The sequence below is a fragment of the Macaca thibetana genome, chromosome 20 (genome assembly GCF_024542745.1).
Source record: "Macaca thibetana thibetana isolate TM-01 chromosome 20, ASM2454274v1, whole genome shotgun sequence".
NCBI lineage: Eukaryota > Metazoa > Chordata > Mammalia > Primates > Cercopithecidae > Macaca > Macaca thibetana.
This window is the reverse complement of record NC_065597.1, coordinates 32331076-32347086: the sequence shown is the minus strand read 5'-3', so window position 1 is coordinate 32347086 and position 16011 is coordinate 32331076. Positions and strand designations below refer to the sequence as shown.

The 16011-nt window shown below is 53.8% G+C and overlaps 1 protein-coding gene and 2 long non-coding RNA genes across 9 annotated transcripts in view; 2 read left to right on the top strand and 1 right to left on the bottom strand.

Annotated features, from left to right (window-relative positions):
* ANKRD11 (ankyrin repeat domain containing 11) overlaps positions 1–7213 on the top strand; it is a 113644-nt gene extending 106431 nt beyond the window's left edge. For all 4 annotated transcript variants that reach the window (XM_050772856.1, XM_050772854.1, XM_050772855.1 and 1 more), the window contains 2 exons: positions 2682–2774; positions 6199–7213. In XM_050772856.1, the coding sequence (XP_050628813.1) occupies positions 2682–2774; positions 6199–6384 (279 nt within the window). In that variant the 3' untranslated portion in view covers positions 6385–7213. The remainder of the gene's footprint in view (positions 1–2681; positions 2775–6198) is intronic.
* Positions 7214–13566: 6353 nt separating this feature from the next.
* Positions 13567–15357, top strand: LOC126943806 (uncharacterized). Its single transcript, XR_007721867.1, has 3 exons — positions 13567–14399; positions 14937–15080; positions 15297–15357. It is a non-coding gene; the product is annotated as an uncharacterized LOC126943806 (long non-coding RNA).
* Positions 14624–15496, bottom strand: LOC126943805 (uncharacterized). 4 transcript variants are annotated; one of them, XR_007721866.1, is made up of 5 exons: positions 15385–15496; positions 15277–15348; positions 14849–14920; positions 14704–14811; positions 14624–14667 (listed from the first exon to the last, which is right to left on the bottom strand). It is a non-coding gene; the product is annotated as an uncharacterized LOC126943805 (long non-coding RNA). The 4 variants fall into 4 exon arrangements; XR_007721863.1 differs by lacking the exon at positions 15277–15348 and adding an exon at positions 14953–15060; XR_007721865.1 differs by lacking the exon at positions 15277–15348 and adding an exon at positions 14953–15024.
* Between the last annotated feature and the right edge of the window lie 515 nt (positions 15497–16011).

The window sequence follows — 16011 nt, the reverse complement described above, 5'->3', positions numbered from 1 at the left end:
TCAAGATCTTCCTTTCTTTGGGGAGGTATTTATCAATGTCCCTCATGCACACAGTGACAAATTTTATTTTCTTTTTGTGTGCGTGAGATGCAGTCTCGCTCTGTCGCCAGGCTGGAGTGCAGTGGCACGATCTCAGTCACGGCAACCTCTGGGTCTCGGGTTTGAGCGATTTTCCTGCCTCAGCCTCCCGAGTGGCTGGGATTACAGGCATGCGCTACCACGCCCGGCTGGTTTTTGTGTTTTTAGTAGAGACAGGGTGTTACCATGTCCAGGATGGTCTCGATCTCTTGACCTCATGATCCGCCTGCCTCAGCCTCCCAAAGTGCGGGAGTTACAGTTGTGAGGCACCTCGCCCGGCTGACGAATTTTCTTTAAAGAAAACATGAGTTGGACCAAATGATGCTTCGGGGGCTGGATGCTGATAAGTTTGTGTTCTCGAACCCCACTTGAGAGTCTGTGAAGGACAGGCAGTTGGGACAGCTCCATACAGAGCAAACACGAGGAGGACCAGCTTGTGCCTCTCACTTCCCAGGAAGCATTTCTTCCCCCTTTGTTTCTCGAATGGGGTGTCCGTCCCCTCAAGCATTTAGCCCTTGAGTTACAAACAATCCAGTTAACACTCTATTTTAAAATAGACAATGCAATTAACTGTTGACCATAGTCACCCTGTTGTGCTGTCAAATAGTAGGTCTTATTTTTTTTGGTACCCATTAACCATTTCTACCTCCCTGCCAGCCCCCCACAACCCTTCCCAGCCTCTGGTGACCGTCTTTCTATTCTCTGTGTCCATGAGTTCAATTGTTCTGATTTTTAGATCCCACAAGTAAGTGAGAACATGTGATGTTTGTCTTTTTATGCTTATTTCACTTAACATAATGACCTCCCGTTCCATCCATGTTGCAAATGACAGGATCTCATTCTTCTTTGTGGCTGAATAGTACTCCATTGTGTGTGTGCCACGTTTTCTTGACCCATTCATCTGTTGATGGACACAAGCCTTAGCTATAGTAAACGGAGTTGCATTAAATACGGAAGTGCAGATACCGTTTCAATATACTGATTCCTTTCCTTTTTTTGATTCTGAGTCTTCCTCTGTCACCCAGGCTAGAGTGCAGTGGCACATTCTCAGCTCACTGCAGCCACCGCCTCCCGGGTTTGATTCTCCTGCCTCGGCTTCCTGAGTAGCTGGGATTACAGGCGTGAGCCACCATGCCTGGCCCCCGATTCCTTTCTTTTGGGTCTGTACCCAGCAGTGGGATTGCTGGATCCTATGGTAGCTCTATTTTTAGTTTTTTGAGGAACCGCCAAACTGTTCTCCATAGTGGCCGTATTAATTTACATTCCCACCAACGGGGTACGAGGGTCCCCTTTTCCCCACGTCCTCGCCAGCGTCTGTGATTGCCTGTCTTTTGGATAAAAGCCATTTTAACTGGGGTGATACCTCATTGTAGTTTTCATTTGCATTTCTCTTATGAGCATTGATGTCGCCTTTTCAGACGCCTGTTTGCCATTTGTGTGTCGTCTTTTGAGAAATGTCTATTCAGATCTTTTACCCATTTTTTGATGGGATTATTAGATTTTCTTCGTATTGAGTTAATTGCGTTATATGTTCTGGTTCTGAATCCATGTCAGGGTGAGCGGTTTGCAAGCATTTCCTCCCATTCTGTTGGGTGTCTTTTCACCTTGGTGACTGTGTCCTTTGCTGTGCAGAAGATTTTTAACTTGATGTGATCCCATTTGTCCATTTTTACTTTGGTTGCCTGTGCGTGGGGGTATTACTCGAGAAATGTTTGCCCAGGCCAATGTCCTGGAGATTTTCCCCAGTGTTTTCTTGTAGTAGTTTCATAGTTTGAGGTCTTGGATTCCAGACTTTAATCCATGTGGGTTTGATGTTTGCATGTGGCGAGAGCTAGGGGTCTCGTTTCACTGCTCTGCGACGCGTAGCCAGTTTTCCCAGCACCGTTTATGGAGGAGACTGTCCTTTCCCTGTGATTGTTATTCTGTTCTTGGCACCTTTGTGGAAAGTGAGTTCCCTGCAGGTGTGTGGGTTTCTGTGGGCATTGTCAGCTTCACCCTGAGCCCATGAAAAAGGGGAGGAGCCTGGACATTTTATCCGTGTCCCATCCTCCAGGACACAGGGACGATGACATGCCTAGAAAGTCCCTCCCAGGATAAACCCCATCTCTACTAAAAATATAAAATTAGCCGGGCGTGGTGGTGGGCACCTGTAATCCCAGCTACTGAGGAGGCTGAAGCAGGAGAATCGCTTGAACCCGGGAGGTGGAGGTTGCGGTGAGCCGAGATCGTGCCACTGCACTCCAGCCTGGGCAACGAACGAAACTCCGTCTCTTAAAGTATCTCCCAGGAGTTGGCACCGGGCTGAGCTCTGACTGTCCCATGGGGGCAGGGCTGGGGACCAGCTCGGGCGGGGCCTGCGGCCACCCAGTGCCCAGGAGACAAAGGCCCAGCCACCTCCACGTGCATTTTAGAGAAGCTGTTTAGAGAGATGGGCAGGGTGGCACCTGCCATGCCTTGAACGTGAGTCAGTGTGTGGTCAGTGGAATGAGGCTGCCCCTTTGGTTTTTCCTTGAGAAAGCTCACTGTAGCATCGCTCAGGCTGGCACGCCTTCCCATAGCGGTCTCTGGGTTTCCTGATGAAACCCCGTGTTTGGTTTCCACAGGGTGACGAGAACAAGTCAGTGCGTGACCGTTTCAACGCCCGCCAGTTCATCTCCTGGCTCCAGGACGTGGACGACAAGTACGACCGCATGAAGGTTGGTGTTGCGCTTCCCGCCCAGCTCTGCCTGGGCGCTCCAGCTGCCTCTGGGGCCACGGGAGGCTGCTGCCTAGTTCTGTGATGGGTGGTGACAATTTCAGATTCTCTTAACCTGGCTGATGCTTTCAGGGCGGTGAGGTCCTGTCGCTGTGTGTGGCCTCCTCAGTCCTCCCTTCTGTCCCGGGGTGCAGGCAGCAGCTCCTGTCGCCAGCTGAACAGGACCCTAGGCTTGATGGTCAGAACTCCTGGGACCGCCCCGTGAGCCCCCTCTAAGGTCCCAGCATTCACCCTCCACTGCTCTGGAAGTGCTGGCCGGGGCAGTGGGCAGAGGCAGGGTAGGTGCCAGGAAGGGCAGCACACCCTCAGTCCCAGTCGCTAGGGCTGTTCACCCAGACACCCTGGAGGATCCACCAGGAAGCAACGGAAAGCGGAAACTTGCCAAGTGACAGAACTTTAAAGTCAGCGTCACCCTGTGCAGTTGCCAGCCATGCCCGGGAGCAGGCGGCTCTGACTACCTGCAGTATCAGGCTCAGCACCACCCAGGTCCCTGAACCAAGCACCCATGTGTCACGCTGTAGCTTGTGGGCGCAGATGAGAACCACCAGCCCTACCTGGTGGGAGCCACGGGTATTTGCGGGACGTGGCCCCTGGGGGCTTGTGCTGAGGCAGAAACTCAGGTCTGAGCTGTAACTGAGTGTGCATTTCTGGCCAGCCCCAAGGTGGTGGTGCAGGAAGTCACTCACGCCACACCCTCCCCAGGCCACTAGGCCCTTCCTCACCAAAGCCGTGAGAAGAAAACTGAAGGCTTCATAAAGACACCGGGAAGACTTTCCTGTAAGAAGATAAATGTTTGACTGCATTAAAATGGGACTTTGGGCCGGGTACGGGCGGCTCACACCTGTAATCCCAGCGCTTTGGGAGGCCGAGGCGGGCGGATCACCTGAGGTCAGCCTGGCCAGCACGGTGAAACCCCATCTCCACTAAAAATACAAAATTAGCCGGGCGTGGTGGCACATGCCTGTAGTCCCAGCTACTTGGGAGGCTGAGGCAGGAGAATCGCTAGAACCAGGGAGGTGGAGGTTGCTGTGAGCCAAGATCACATCATTGCACTCCAGCCTGGGCAACAAGAGTGAAACTCTGTCTTTTAAGAAAAAAAAAAATTGGGACTTTGTACATACATTAAAAATGCCACATAGGGTTAGCACCATCCGTGCAGATAGAACCCTTACAAACTAATATGAAAATGGTACAGAGAAAAATAATTTATATAAAGATACATTCCACAAAGGAGATAAAATGACCAACCTTCATGAAAAGATACTCACTATAATCATTAACATCAGGACCACAGATGAAGCAAGATCTCATTTAAAGGTCATCTGCAGGGTTGGGAGGCGGTATCACTGCAGTATTGGGAGAAACGTCAATTAGTAGATTTTTATTAAGTAAACTGACCATATCTATCAAATTTCAAAATGCATTTACCACCTCACCTAGCTATTTCACTTTAGTCATTTAAAACTTAGGGATACGGCCAGGCACAGTGGCTCACACCTGTAATCCCAGCACTGTGGGAGGCCGAGGCGGGCAGATTACCTGAGGTCAGGCGTTTGAGACCAGCCTGGCCAACATGGTGAAACTTTGTCTCTACTAAATACTAAAAATACAAAAGTTAGCCAGGCGTGGTGGTGCGTGCCTGTAATTCTGGGAGACTGAGGCATGAGAATCATTTGAACCCTGGAGACGGAGGTTGCAGTGAGCCAAGATTGTACCACCGCACTCCAGCCTGGGTGACAAAATTATTTAAAAACCTTAGGGATGGCCGGGCACGGTGGCTCAAGCCTGTAATCCCAGCACTTTGGGAGGCCGAGGCGGGCGGATCACAAGGTCAGGAGATCGAGACCACAGTGAAACCCCATCTCTACTAAAAATACAAAAAATTAGCCGGGCGCGGTGGCGGGCGCCTGTAGTCCCAGCTACTCAGGAGGCTGAGGCAGGAGAATGGCGGGAACCCGGGAGGCGGAGCTTGCAGTGAGCCGAGATCGCGCCACTGCACTCCAGCCTGGGCAAGAGCGTGAGACTCCGTCTCAAAAAAAAAAAAAAAAAAAAACCTTAGGGATGGCCGGGCACGGTGGCTCAAGCCTGTAATCCCAGCAGTTTGGGAGGCCGAGACGGGTGGATCATGAGGTCAGGAGATGGAGACCATCCTGGCTAACATGGTGAAACCCCGTCTCTACTAAAAAATACAAAAAACTAGCCGGGCGAGGTGGCGGGCGCCTGTAGTCCCAGCTACTCGGGAGGCTGAGGCAGGAGAAGGGCGGGAACCCGGGAGGCGGAGCTCGCAGTGAGCCGAGATCCGGCCACTGCACTCCAGTCTGGGCGACAGAGCGAGACTCCGTCTCAAAAAAAAAAAACCTTAGGGATATGTATAAAAATATTCACTGGAACAGTCCAATACACCGGAAACTCGGAGGCCCATCAATAATTCAGTGACTCACTGGAGTTTGGATGTTCCAAAGGGTTACGTGATTCCATGTAATGATTTACACTGGCAATGATGTCTGAGCTGCCGAATAAAAGCTCTACGGCCCACTGAGGATTGTGAATCCATCCTGAGCTTCAAAAGCAATTTAGCATATATATAAATATGTTGAGAAAAATTTAGAGACAGACATTACCACACTGGGGCTGGCCAACATTGCAAAACCCCATGTCTACAAAAATTAGCCGGGCACGGTAGCACTTGTAGTCCCAACTACTCGTGAGGTTGAGGAGGGAGGATCCGGAGGTCAAGGCTGCTGTGAGTCATGACGGGGAGCACCACTGCTCCCCAGCCTTGAGACCCTATCTAAAAAAAGATTTTCTACACAGTTGCTGTGACATACCAGTACTCCCTGGGCCATGTTTAAATTTCTCCATTAGTTCCCAAAATATGTCCTATCCCAGTCCAGTCCCATTATGTGCACTTTTAAATGGCATAGTTTCTACTAGAATACAAGTAAGACTATCACTGGCCATAAATAATTGTAAAATGATGAAAGCAAAGCTGTTAGATTCTAATAAGCTGCAGTGGCTGCTGGAGGTGAGCCCCAGGCCGACCCAGAGCAGGGCAGGGCCTCAGGCCGAGATGGGGGTGCCACAGACAGCACTCTTGGGAACAGACATCCAGCACAGCTGGCGCTGCCGCCCCGTGTGATAACTAGACACCAGGGGCGGGTACAGCTGGTCCTGAGTATGTGCCCCCTGCCAGCAGCACCACAGCAAGCAGAGGGTTCCAGGGGGCCTGGCCCATACCAGGATAGGTTCACAGCCCTGTCACGCCCTCAGCCCTGCTGGCAGCTGAGGTCGGCAGAGTCTGGGGCTCTCCCTTCACTCCTCCTCTTCCTCCTCCTCCTCCCCCCCCCCCGCTGTGTGTCCCACAGACGTGCCTCCTCATGCGGCAGCAGCACGAGGCCGCGGCCCTGAACGCTGTGCAGAGGATGGAGTGGCAGCTGAAGGTGCAGGAGCTGGACCCCGCCGGGCACAAGTCCCTGTGCGTGAACGAGGTGCCCTCCTTCTACGTGCCCATGGTCGACGTCAACGACGACTTTGTGTTGTTGCCGGCGTGACACCGCGGGACGGCCGCAGGACGCAGGCGAGGGCCGCACGGCTGCCCAGGGCTGCTGCTAAGCCCCAGGGGCAGAGGAGGGAGCGCCACGTCCACCCGGGCGGGGAGAGACCCCGAGAGAGACTGCACTTGGCCACAGCGTCTCCATCCCTTCCAGACTGGTCCAGACGTCGGGGAGGTGAAACACGGCTCTTCTCTACCAGCTGCCGCGGCGGGGGCAAAGCCCCCAGAGCCTCACTGGCCCCGGCGGGACGAGGAGATCATGCCGGGCGCACACACGGCAGCTTCTGTCTGAAAACGGTGACCTTCGGGCCCTTTTCTCCAGCAACTGCAGAGGCATTTCAGGAGTTGGAGAGCGGAGTGCATTTTTTAAATTTTTTGTTCCATTCTGATCAACTAAAGAAAATTAAGGTGTCCACCTCTCACAAAAGGGGCAGGAGCCCCATCCCAGCTATGGTCCTGTTGCCACAGAGCTGCGACGGCCTCAGACTGGGCATAAGACCTGGTGCGGAGCCAGGCGGAGGGACACAGAGCCAGGACTCCCAGGCGTATTTTTAATGGAGTCAAATCCACGTGGTTTGTATCTTCTTTCCTTTAATCTTGGGCATTTTGTTTCTCTTTCTGAGAACATAACTTGAAACACTACAGAGCCAATAATCATATAAAAAGTGTATCCGTAAACGCTGTACAGTTTTATATACATTCACAATGTACTTTTGCTGCCTTCTAGATAATTTATTTTGCAACACATTACTGCACAGTTGTAAATAACTTATGTACTGTAACATCACTTTCAGTTATGTGTAAAGAAATAAATAAATTAATTAAAATGCTGTTTGTATAGTGCCTCCCTCTCAGGAGAGGGGCTGTGTGGGACTGAGACAGTGTCCTTCCCTCTCAATGACCTTCTTACTCCCAGGACAGATGTGGGTCATGCCTGTAATCCCAGCATTGTGGGAGGCCGAGGCGGGGGTCTGAGACCAGCCTGGCCAACATGGCAAAATCCCATCTCTACTAAAAAATACAAAAATTAGCTGGGTGTGGTGGCAGGCGCCTATAGTCCCGGCTACTCCAGAGGCTAAGGCAGGAGAATCATTGGAACCCAGGAGGTGGAGGCTGCAGTGAGCCGAGATCGTGCCACTGTACTCCATAGGCAGGCTCTGTCTGGGGAAAAAAAAAAAAAAAAAATTCCTACCAAATTGTTAGCTTTTAATTTTGAAACAAATTACATGTTCCCCTCCTCCTCTGCCATTACACAGACTGGGAATGCTGGGAAATTAGGTGAAGGCAGCTCCTCGGGGACAGGACCCCGTTCCTCACCGCTGAGTACAGGTGCTTCTCCTGCACTCGAGTGGACAGGCTCAGGGGAGCTTTATCTTGCTGCGGGGCGGTGCAGGAAAGTAGAAGGGGCCGGCCCGGGGCCATCTGTCCCACAGGGCCTGTGAGAAGTTGGAGAGAAACGGGAGCATCACTCCTCACGGATCTGAGCAGTACAGCTGTGGACAGACCCTGTGCCAGCTGCGGATGCCCCTGAGCTTCAGCTTGTGGCGGGCTGGCTTGTGCCACTGCCCACAGTTCCCTGGCAGCTGCAGCTGGTGAGGGTCCCCGCTTCAAGAGCCCCGTCCTGGCTGGAAGGCAGCCCGGGCAAGCATGGAGATGCGAGGCCTCCCCTCAGAGGGTGCTGCTCTCTGCTGGGTCTTGGCACAGAGGATGCCTGCCAGGGCCCTCCAGCTAGTGTGGCTCCAGGAGACTGTTGGTCCCCGGCGTGACGGGAGGGTGAGTTGAGGGAGACGCCTCGCCCTTTTCCTTCTGAGCTGTCTCCCCTGTACCTGGGCGCTGGGAAAGGAGTGGCAGCTGCAGAGGCAACCCCCACAGAGAGCAGAGACCACCCGTGCATCAGAATCAATAGGGGTCCTGGTCACTGGGTCCCCTGCAGAGGAACCTGACCTGGGAGGGTCCCTGAACCCTGCCAGGCAGAGCCACTGGCGGGGGCTGTGCCTTCATTCCCCCCAAGGTCCCTGTGAGCTCGCTCGCCGGCTGGGCCCCTGCATGGGGTTGGGGGTGGGCGTGGGTCGTGCCTCTCTTCTGTCTTCCATCTGCACAAAGCTCTTGTGGGTTCCCTCCTGTTCCCTTCAGGGCTCAGCCTGGGTAAAGGCAGGTGGTCCACCTCGTGTGTGGGCTTGGGGTGAGGGTGTGAAGCCAGAAGGTTCCAGTATATTTTTCTGGGTTCGGATTAGCTGTGGTTTTTGTGGATTAGCTGTGGGGATTTTGGGGGGGTTTTGTTTGTTTTTGAGATGGAGTCTTGCTCTGTCCCCCAGGCTGGATGGGGTACCATAGCGCGATCTCGGCTCACTACAGCCTCCACCTCCTGGGTTCATGCAGTTCTGCTGCCTCAGCCTCCCGCGTAGCTGGGATTACAGGCGCTCGCCACCACGCCTGGCTAGTTTTTGTATTTTTAGTAGAGACGGTTTCACCATCATGGCCAGGTTTTTTGTTTTCTTCGCCCATCCCCACCCCCGACCCACCCCCATCACAGAACTTTGGTCACAAACTTCCTTTAAGCTTTAAAAGAAAAACCTGAGTCAGTCTGTGCCACACAGAGCACGCTGCAGTTCCAGCCCACCGTGGTGACGACGTCCCGGCCACCGTGCTGTGCCTCCGTCTCGGGTGCCCACGAGGGGCGTCAGGCACGAGCAGCTCCCTGCCGGCTCCCACCTGGTCTGCTGGAGTATCGACTCGTACCTGCCGGAGATGCCACGCGCGGTGCCCATACAGCCTCCTGCCACAGGGGCCAGAGACAGCCTGCCGTCCCTCAGAGAGAAGATTTGTGAATCAACACAGAAACGTCAGAGTACCCAGAGCCTGCATGCCAGCCTGGAGACCCTGCTGCCCGGGGCCACCCATGTGGGCACCAGACCACCCTCGGGAGGCTCTGGCTGGAGCTGGAGGAAGATGGCCTAACCCCACCCACTCACCTGCATCCGTGGACCCCAGCACTACCCAGCTCCTGCCTGGAACCCGGCTCTGGAGCAGGCTGGCTCTGCCTGCCTTGCTGGTGAGAGGGTCCACGCCCTGAAACTCAAGCCTTCCCGATCCCTTCTCTTCCAGAGGCCTCGGGACCGCCGTTAGCACCAAAACCAAAGCACAGAGCAAGTGAGTGTCTGACCCTGGGCACTCCAGGGAAGCCGGCGCCCCTCCCCGGCACAGGGTCCCCCTCAGGGAAGCCGACGCCCTCCCCGGTACAGGGTCCCCCTCAGGGAAGCTGACACCTTGCCAAGGGGTAGGACCTCAGGCTTCAACAGAGAAAGGAAAGAAATACGGTTTTTTCTTCCGCTGCAAAAGAGAAGCTGGCGGCTTTTGTAAAACCTGGAAGGAGGGGAGAGGTTTCCATGGAAAGCCCATGAGCCGTCAGCCCCCTGCATAGAGTGCGCCTGCTCTGCCCAGGCGACCGTGCAGCGTCTCCCTCCGGGGGTCTCCATTTCCAAGTGGCAGCTGGGCCTGAGCCTGGCAGGAGGAGAAGGAGAGAGCCGCACGCAGCCTCCACCTCCCCCCACACCAGGGAGCTGCTTTGCTCCTTCCCGTTGGGGGACAGCAAAGACAGTCCCACAGGAGAGTGGAAAGAACTGGGCCCAGCTTGCCTCTGCTGGGAAGCAGAATGAAATACTGAAGCGAGAGAGAAGGACCCACAGGCAGTGAGAAGGCAGCCGTGGTACCGGCGAGAGCTCAGGGACGGGGTGCGAGCTGCACACAAGAGCTGGGGGAGTGAGGTGGTATAAACCCGACGGCCCCATTACTGGGCACAGAATGTCACTCACATCTGAAATTACCCGTGATAGATAAACTGGAAACTCCCAGCTGCTCGGGAGGCTGCCCCAGGAGGGTCACGTGAGTCCAGGAGCTCAAGGCCATAGCGCGCCATGAGTGAGCCTGTCGACAGCCACTGCCCTCCTGCCTGGGCAGCTCAGCAAGACCCTGTCTTTAAAACCAAAAATCAGGCTGGGTGTGGTATTTCACACCTACAATCACAACAGGAAGCCAAGGCCGGAGGATGCTTGAGCCCAGGAGTTCACGTCCAGCCTGGACAATATAAGACCCCGTCTCAACAACAAAATACAGGTGGCGGCATCTGTGGTCCCAGCTACTCGGGAGGCTGAGGCAGGAGGATCGCCTGAGCCCGGGAGGTTGAGGCTGCAGTGAGCTGTGATGGTGCCCTGCACTCCAGCCTGGGGGACAGAGCAAGACTCTGTCTTCAAAAAAAAAAAAAAGATACCGGCCGGGGGTGGTGGCTCAGGCCTGTAATCCCAGCACTTCGGGAGGCCGAGGTGGGCGGATCACCTGAAGTCAGGAGTTCGAGACCAGCCTGGCCAACATGGAGAAACCCCATCTCTACTAAAAATACAAAACTAGCCAGGCGTGGTGGCACATGCCTGTGATCCCAGCTACTCAGGAGGCAGAGGCGGGAGAATGGCTTGAACCTGGGAGGTGGAGGGAGGTTGCGGTAAACCGAGATCATGCCATTGGACTCCAGGCTGGGCCAGAAGAGCAAAACTCCATCTCAAAAAAAAGAAAAGATACCAAATTAAAGCAGCAGCAGCCAGAGCCATTTACCCTGCAGTCAAGACCCCCAAAAGTAAGAAAAGGGGAAATAAATGATAAATGTCAAGCAGCTATGTAGAGACTATGTCCCAGGTCAGAACCTCTGAGCAGAGGGTGCAGAGGGTGAGCTGATGTGATAGAAAGGACACAGGACTTCCAGGGTAGCAGAGCAAGTCCCTCTGAAAATCCCTCCTCCAGAAAAGCAATGAAAACACTAGGGAAAAAAATGGTCAACATTAACTTTTTCAGAACTCTGGAAATTATTAACTAAGGCTTGCAATAATTTAATGAATGTTTATTAAAGAAAAACAGCTGAGGCTTGGCATGGTGACTCACGCCTGTAATCCCAGCACTTTGGGAGGCCAAGGTGGGTGGATCACGAGGTCAGGAGTTCAAGACCAGCCTGGCCAACATGGTAAAACCTCGTCTCTACTACAAATACAAAAATTATCCGGGCGTGGTGGCGCGTGCCTGTAATCCCAACTACTTGGGAGGCTGAGGCAGGAGAATTGCTTGAACCCGGGAGGCGGAGGTTGCAGTGAGCCAAGATTGCACCACTGCACTCCAGCCTGGGCAACAGAGCAAGACTCTGTCTCCAGAAAGAAAAACTAAAAAACAGCTTTTTATTGAATCTTGGTACAGAGAGCTTTGTGTCATTTTAACTTGCCATGTTTCATTCTCCTTACTCCGACTCCCTGGTGCTTTGAAAACTAGCAGCCCAGCAGCTAGTGGAGAGGCAGGCTCAGTGTGAGCCCCACAGAAGTCCAACCCCAGAGACAGCCGTTGCCATCTTGATGGGGACAGGAGGCAGAGAAATTCTAGGCAGACGGGCAGGTCCCTGGTAAGCCCCACCCTCAAGCCGAAAAGCCTGAGACCACAGCCCACCGTGAGAACTTCCATCCCTGCTCTCCTGCCCTAATGCTGCCTGTTCCTAAACCAGCTGTGATCCAACCCTGTCCCCGCCATCCTGTGTCTATAAAGACCCCAGCATCCGCCGGCAGAGAGGAGAAGCAGCTGGACGTTGAGGGACAACTTGATGGTGTAACTTCAGAGAAGAATCCAGCCACGGACACAGATGTGGCCGGACTCCAGGGGAGATCACCTTCCCGCCCCATCCCCTTTTCAGCTCCCCTTACTGTCGACAGCCACTTTCATCAGCCGTAAAATCCCCACATTTGCCATCCTTCAGTTTGTTTGCACAACCCCATTTTTCCTGGATGCCAAACAAGAGCTCGGGAGCCACAGGTGGATACAAAAGGGGGTCACCCTGGCCCTTTGCCTCTCACTGGCAGCCTCGCGCGAAAGGCAGAGGGCCCGCTGAGCCGTTAATGCTTCAGCTGTGGACGGCAGAGCTAAAGGAGCCCCGTAACGTGCCCTCTGGGGCTTTGGGGGTGACAGGCACCCCGGCCCTGGACCCTGCTGTGGGGCCTGCACAGAGTTCACTCCTGCCAGCGCCCAAAAGCACGTGCTTCCGCTCCTGCACCCACTCACCTGTGCACTCCCTCCTGTGAGGGGTGGAGAGCAGCAGGCTGAGTAAACCAGGCACCCCTGTCACGAGTCTGGTGAAACAGCTTCAATCTGACCTCTGGCAGCCCCCTGGAAAAGCTGCATTCACAGGCCTGTGAAACCCGACCTGCCCTGCAGTTCACTCAGTGAGAAAAGCCCCTTCCCACAGCATTTGTCAGGAACAATCAGTGGCACGTTTAACCACACAGCTGTCCGAGGCACTACCCACCGGGGCAACCGGCACCTGCCCAAAAAGGAAGCTGTGAGGAGCAAGAACCCTGTGAGGACCCGGGCAGCACTGACGTTTTCCTGGGGACACGGAAAGCCCTGTGCACTTGTGGTCTGTACACGTGCCCAGGAAGGGACAGAACATTCTCTGCTCTCTCTTGGCTGACAGAGGCTTTGTGCAAACAGAAAGTGAAAGTTACAGCAGAACTGTAACCTGCAGGAGTACGGAAAAGCCTCCCAGCCAGGGATAAAAGACGTACTGAATCGAGGCATGTAAGAAACCTGTACAGTGCAGAGCCTTCATTGGTCACACAGCAAAGGGAACAGAGAATTAGTTAAGAAAAGTCACTAAACACACAAAGCAGCAACCAAACCACAAAGTGACAAAACCTGGAGGATAAGAGCAAGTTGTCTCATTATGTTGCTTTAAACGTCTACTTTTCAACAAAATATGCAGAGAAACAGAGTATCACCCGTACATGGGGGGCAAAGCAGTCAACAGATACCATCCTTGGGGAAGCCCAGAGGCTGAACTTACTAAAGACTTTTTTTCTTTTTTATTTTTTTTATTTTTTTGAGATGGAGTCTCACTCTGTCACCCAGGCTGGAGTGCAATGGCACAGTCTCGGCTCACTGCAACCTCTGCCCCCCGGGTTCAAACGATTCTCCTGCCTCAGCCTCCCGAGTAGCTGGGACTTCAGGTGCCCGCCACCACACCCGGCTATTTTTTGCATTTTTAGTCAAGGTGGGGTTTCACCATATCGGCCAGGATGGTCTCGAACTCCTGACCTCGTGATCCGCCCGCCGTGGCCTCCCAAAGTCTGGGATTACAGGAATGATCCACCACACTCAGCTTAAATAAAGACTTAAAGTTGGCTTTTACTAATTTATGTTCAAAACACTAAAGGAAATTATGTTTAAAGAACTAAAATGGGCCAGGCGCGGTGGCTCAAGCCTGTAATCTCAGCACTTTGGGAGGCCAAGACGGGCGGATCACGAGGTCAGGAGATCGAGACCATCCTGGCTAACACAGTGAAACCCCGTCTCTACTAAAAAATACAAAAAACTAGCCGAGCGAGGTGGCGGCGCCTGTAGTCCCAGCTACTCAGGAGGCTGAGGCAGGAGAATGGCGTAAACACGGGAGGCGGAGCTTGCAGTGAGCTGAGATCGTGCCACCGCACTCCAGCCTGGGTGACAGAGCGAGACTCCATCTCAAAAAAAAAAAAAGAACTAAAATGGTAGTATGAGAACTGTCATTGTGTCACCAAATAGAGAATACAATACAGAGATAAATTATTCAAAAAGAATTAAATGGAAATTTAGTTGAAAAGTAAAGTAATTGACTCTGAGTTGGTAGAAGCAAGAATCAGCAAACTTGAAGATAGGTCAATTGAGATAATGAAATTTGACCAGACGCCTTAGCTCATGCCTGTAATCCCAAAACTGTGCGAGGCTGAGGCGGGCAGATCGCTTGAGCCCAGGGGTTTGAGACCAGCCTGGGCAACAGGGCCAAACCCCACCTCTACGAAAACAATCGGCCAGGTGTGGTGGCGCACACCTACGAAAACAGTCGGCCAGGTGTGGTGGCGCACACCTACGAAAACAGTCGGCCAGGTGTGGTGGCGCACACCTACGAAAACAGTCGGCCAGGTGTGGTGGCGCACACCTACGAAAACAGTCGGCCAGGTGCGGTGGCGCACACCTACGAAAACAGTCGGCCCGGTGCGGTGGCGCACACCTACGAAAACAGTCGGCCCGGTGCGGTGGCGCACACCTACGAAAACAGTCGGCCCGGTGCGGTGGCGCACACCTACGAAAACAGTCGGCCCGGTGCGGTGGCGCACACCTACGAAAACAGTCGGCCCGGTGCGGTGGCGCACACCTACGAAAACAGTCGGCCCGGTGTGGTGGCGCACACCTACGAAAACAGTCGGCCAGGTGTGGTGGCGCACACCTACGAAAACAGTCGGCCCGGTGTGGTGGCGCACACCTACGAAAACAGTCGGCCAGGTGTGGTGGCGCACACCTACGAAAACAGTCGGCCAGGTGTGGTGGCGCACACCTACGAAAACAGTCGGCCAGGTGTGGTGGCGCACACCTACGAAAACAGTCGGCCCAGGTGTGGTGGCGCACACCTACGAAAACAGTCGGCCAGGTGTGGTGGCGCACACCTACGAAAACAGTCGGCCAGGTGTGGTGGCGCACACCTACGAAAACGGCCAGGTGTGGTGGCGCACACCTACGAAAACAGTCGGCCAGGTGTGGTGGCGCACACCTACGAAAACAGTCGGCCAGGTGTGGTGGCGCACACCTACGAAAACAGTCGGCCAGGTGTGGTGGCGCACACCTACGAAAACAGTCGGCCAGGTGTGGTGGCGCACCCCTACGAAAACAGTCGGCCCGGTGTGGTGGCGCACCCCTACGAAAACAGTCGGCCAGGTGTGGTGGCGCACACCTACGAAAACAGTCGGCCCGGTGTGGTGGCGCACCCCTACGAAAACAGTCGGCCAGGTGTGGTGGCGCACACCTACGAAAACAGTCGGCCCGGTGTGGTGGCGCACACCTACGAAAACAGTCGGCCAGGTGTGGTGGCGCACACCTACGAAAACAGTCGGCCAGGTGTGGTGGCGCACACCTACGAAAACAGTCGGCCAGGTGTGGTGACGCACACCTACAGTCCCAGCCATTTGGAAGGCGGGAGGTTCATTTGAGACCAGGAGTTCGAGGCTGCAGTGAGCTGTGACTGCACCACTGCACTCCAGTGTGGGCGACAGAGTGAGACCACCCTGTCTCAATTAAAAAAAAAAAAAAAAACCGTTGATGGGTTTTTAATGCATGAGGATGTAATTTGCATGTACTTTGCAGCACAGAGGAGGAGAAGACAGTGTTGGAGTTCATGGTTTGTATCCTGTTGAAATTCACCTACTATCGGGCCGGCACGGTGGCTCACACCTGTAATTCCAGCACTTTGGGAGGCTGAGGTGGGCAGATCACAAGGTCAGGAGTTCAAGACCAGCCTGGCCAACATGGTGAAACCCCGTCTCTACTGAAAATACAAAAATTAGCTGGTTGTGGTGGCAGCGCCTGTAGTCCCAGCGACTTGGGAGGCTGAAGCAGGAGAATTGCTTGAACCTGGGAGACGGAGGTTGCAGGGAGCCGAGATTGCACCACTGCACTCCAGCCTGGGCAACACAGCAAGACTCCATCTCAAAAAAAAAAAAAAGGAAAGAAATTCACCTACTGTCAATTGAAACTAGATTTTAGTTCATTATAATCCCAACAGCAATCCTTTTTTTAA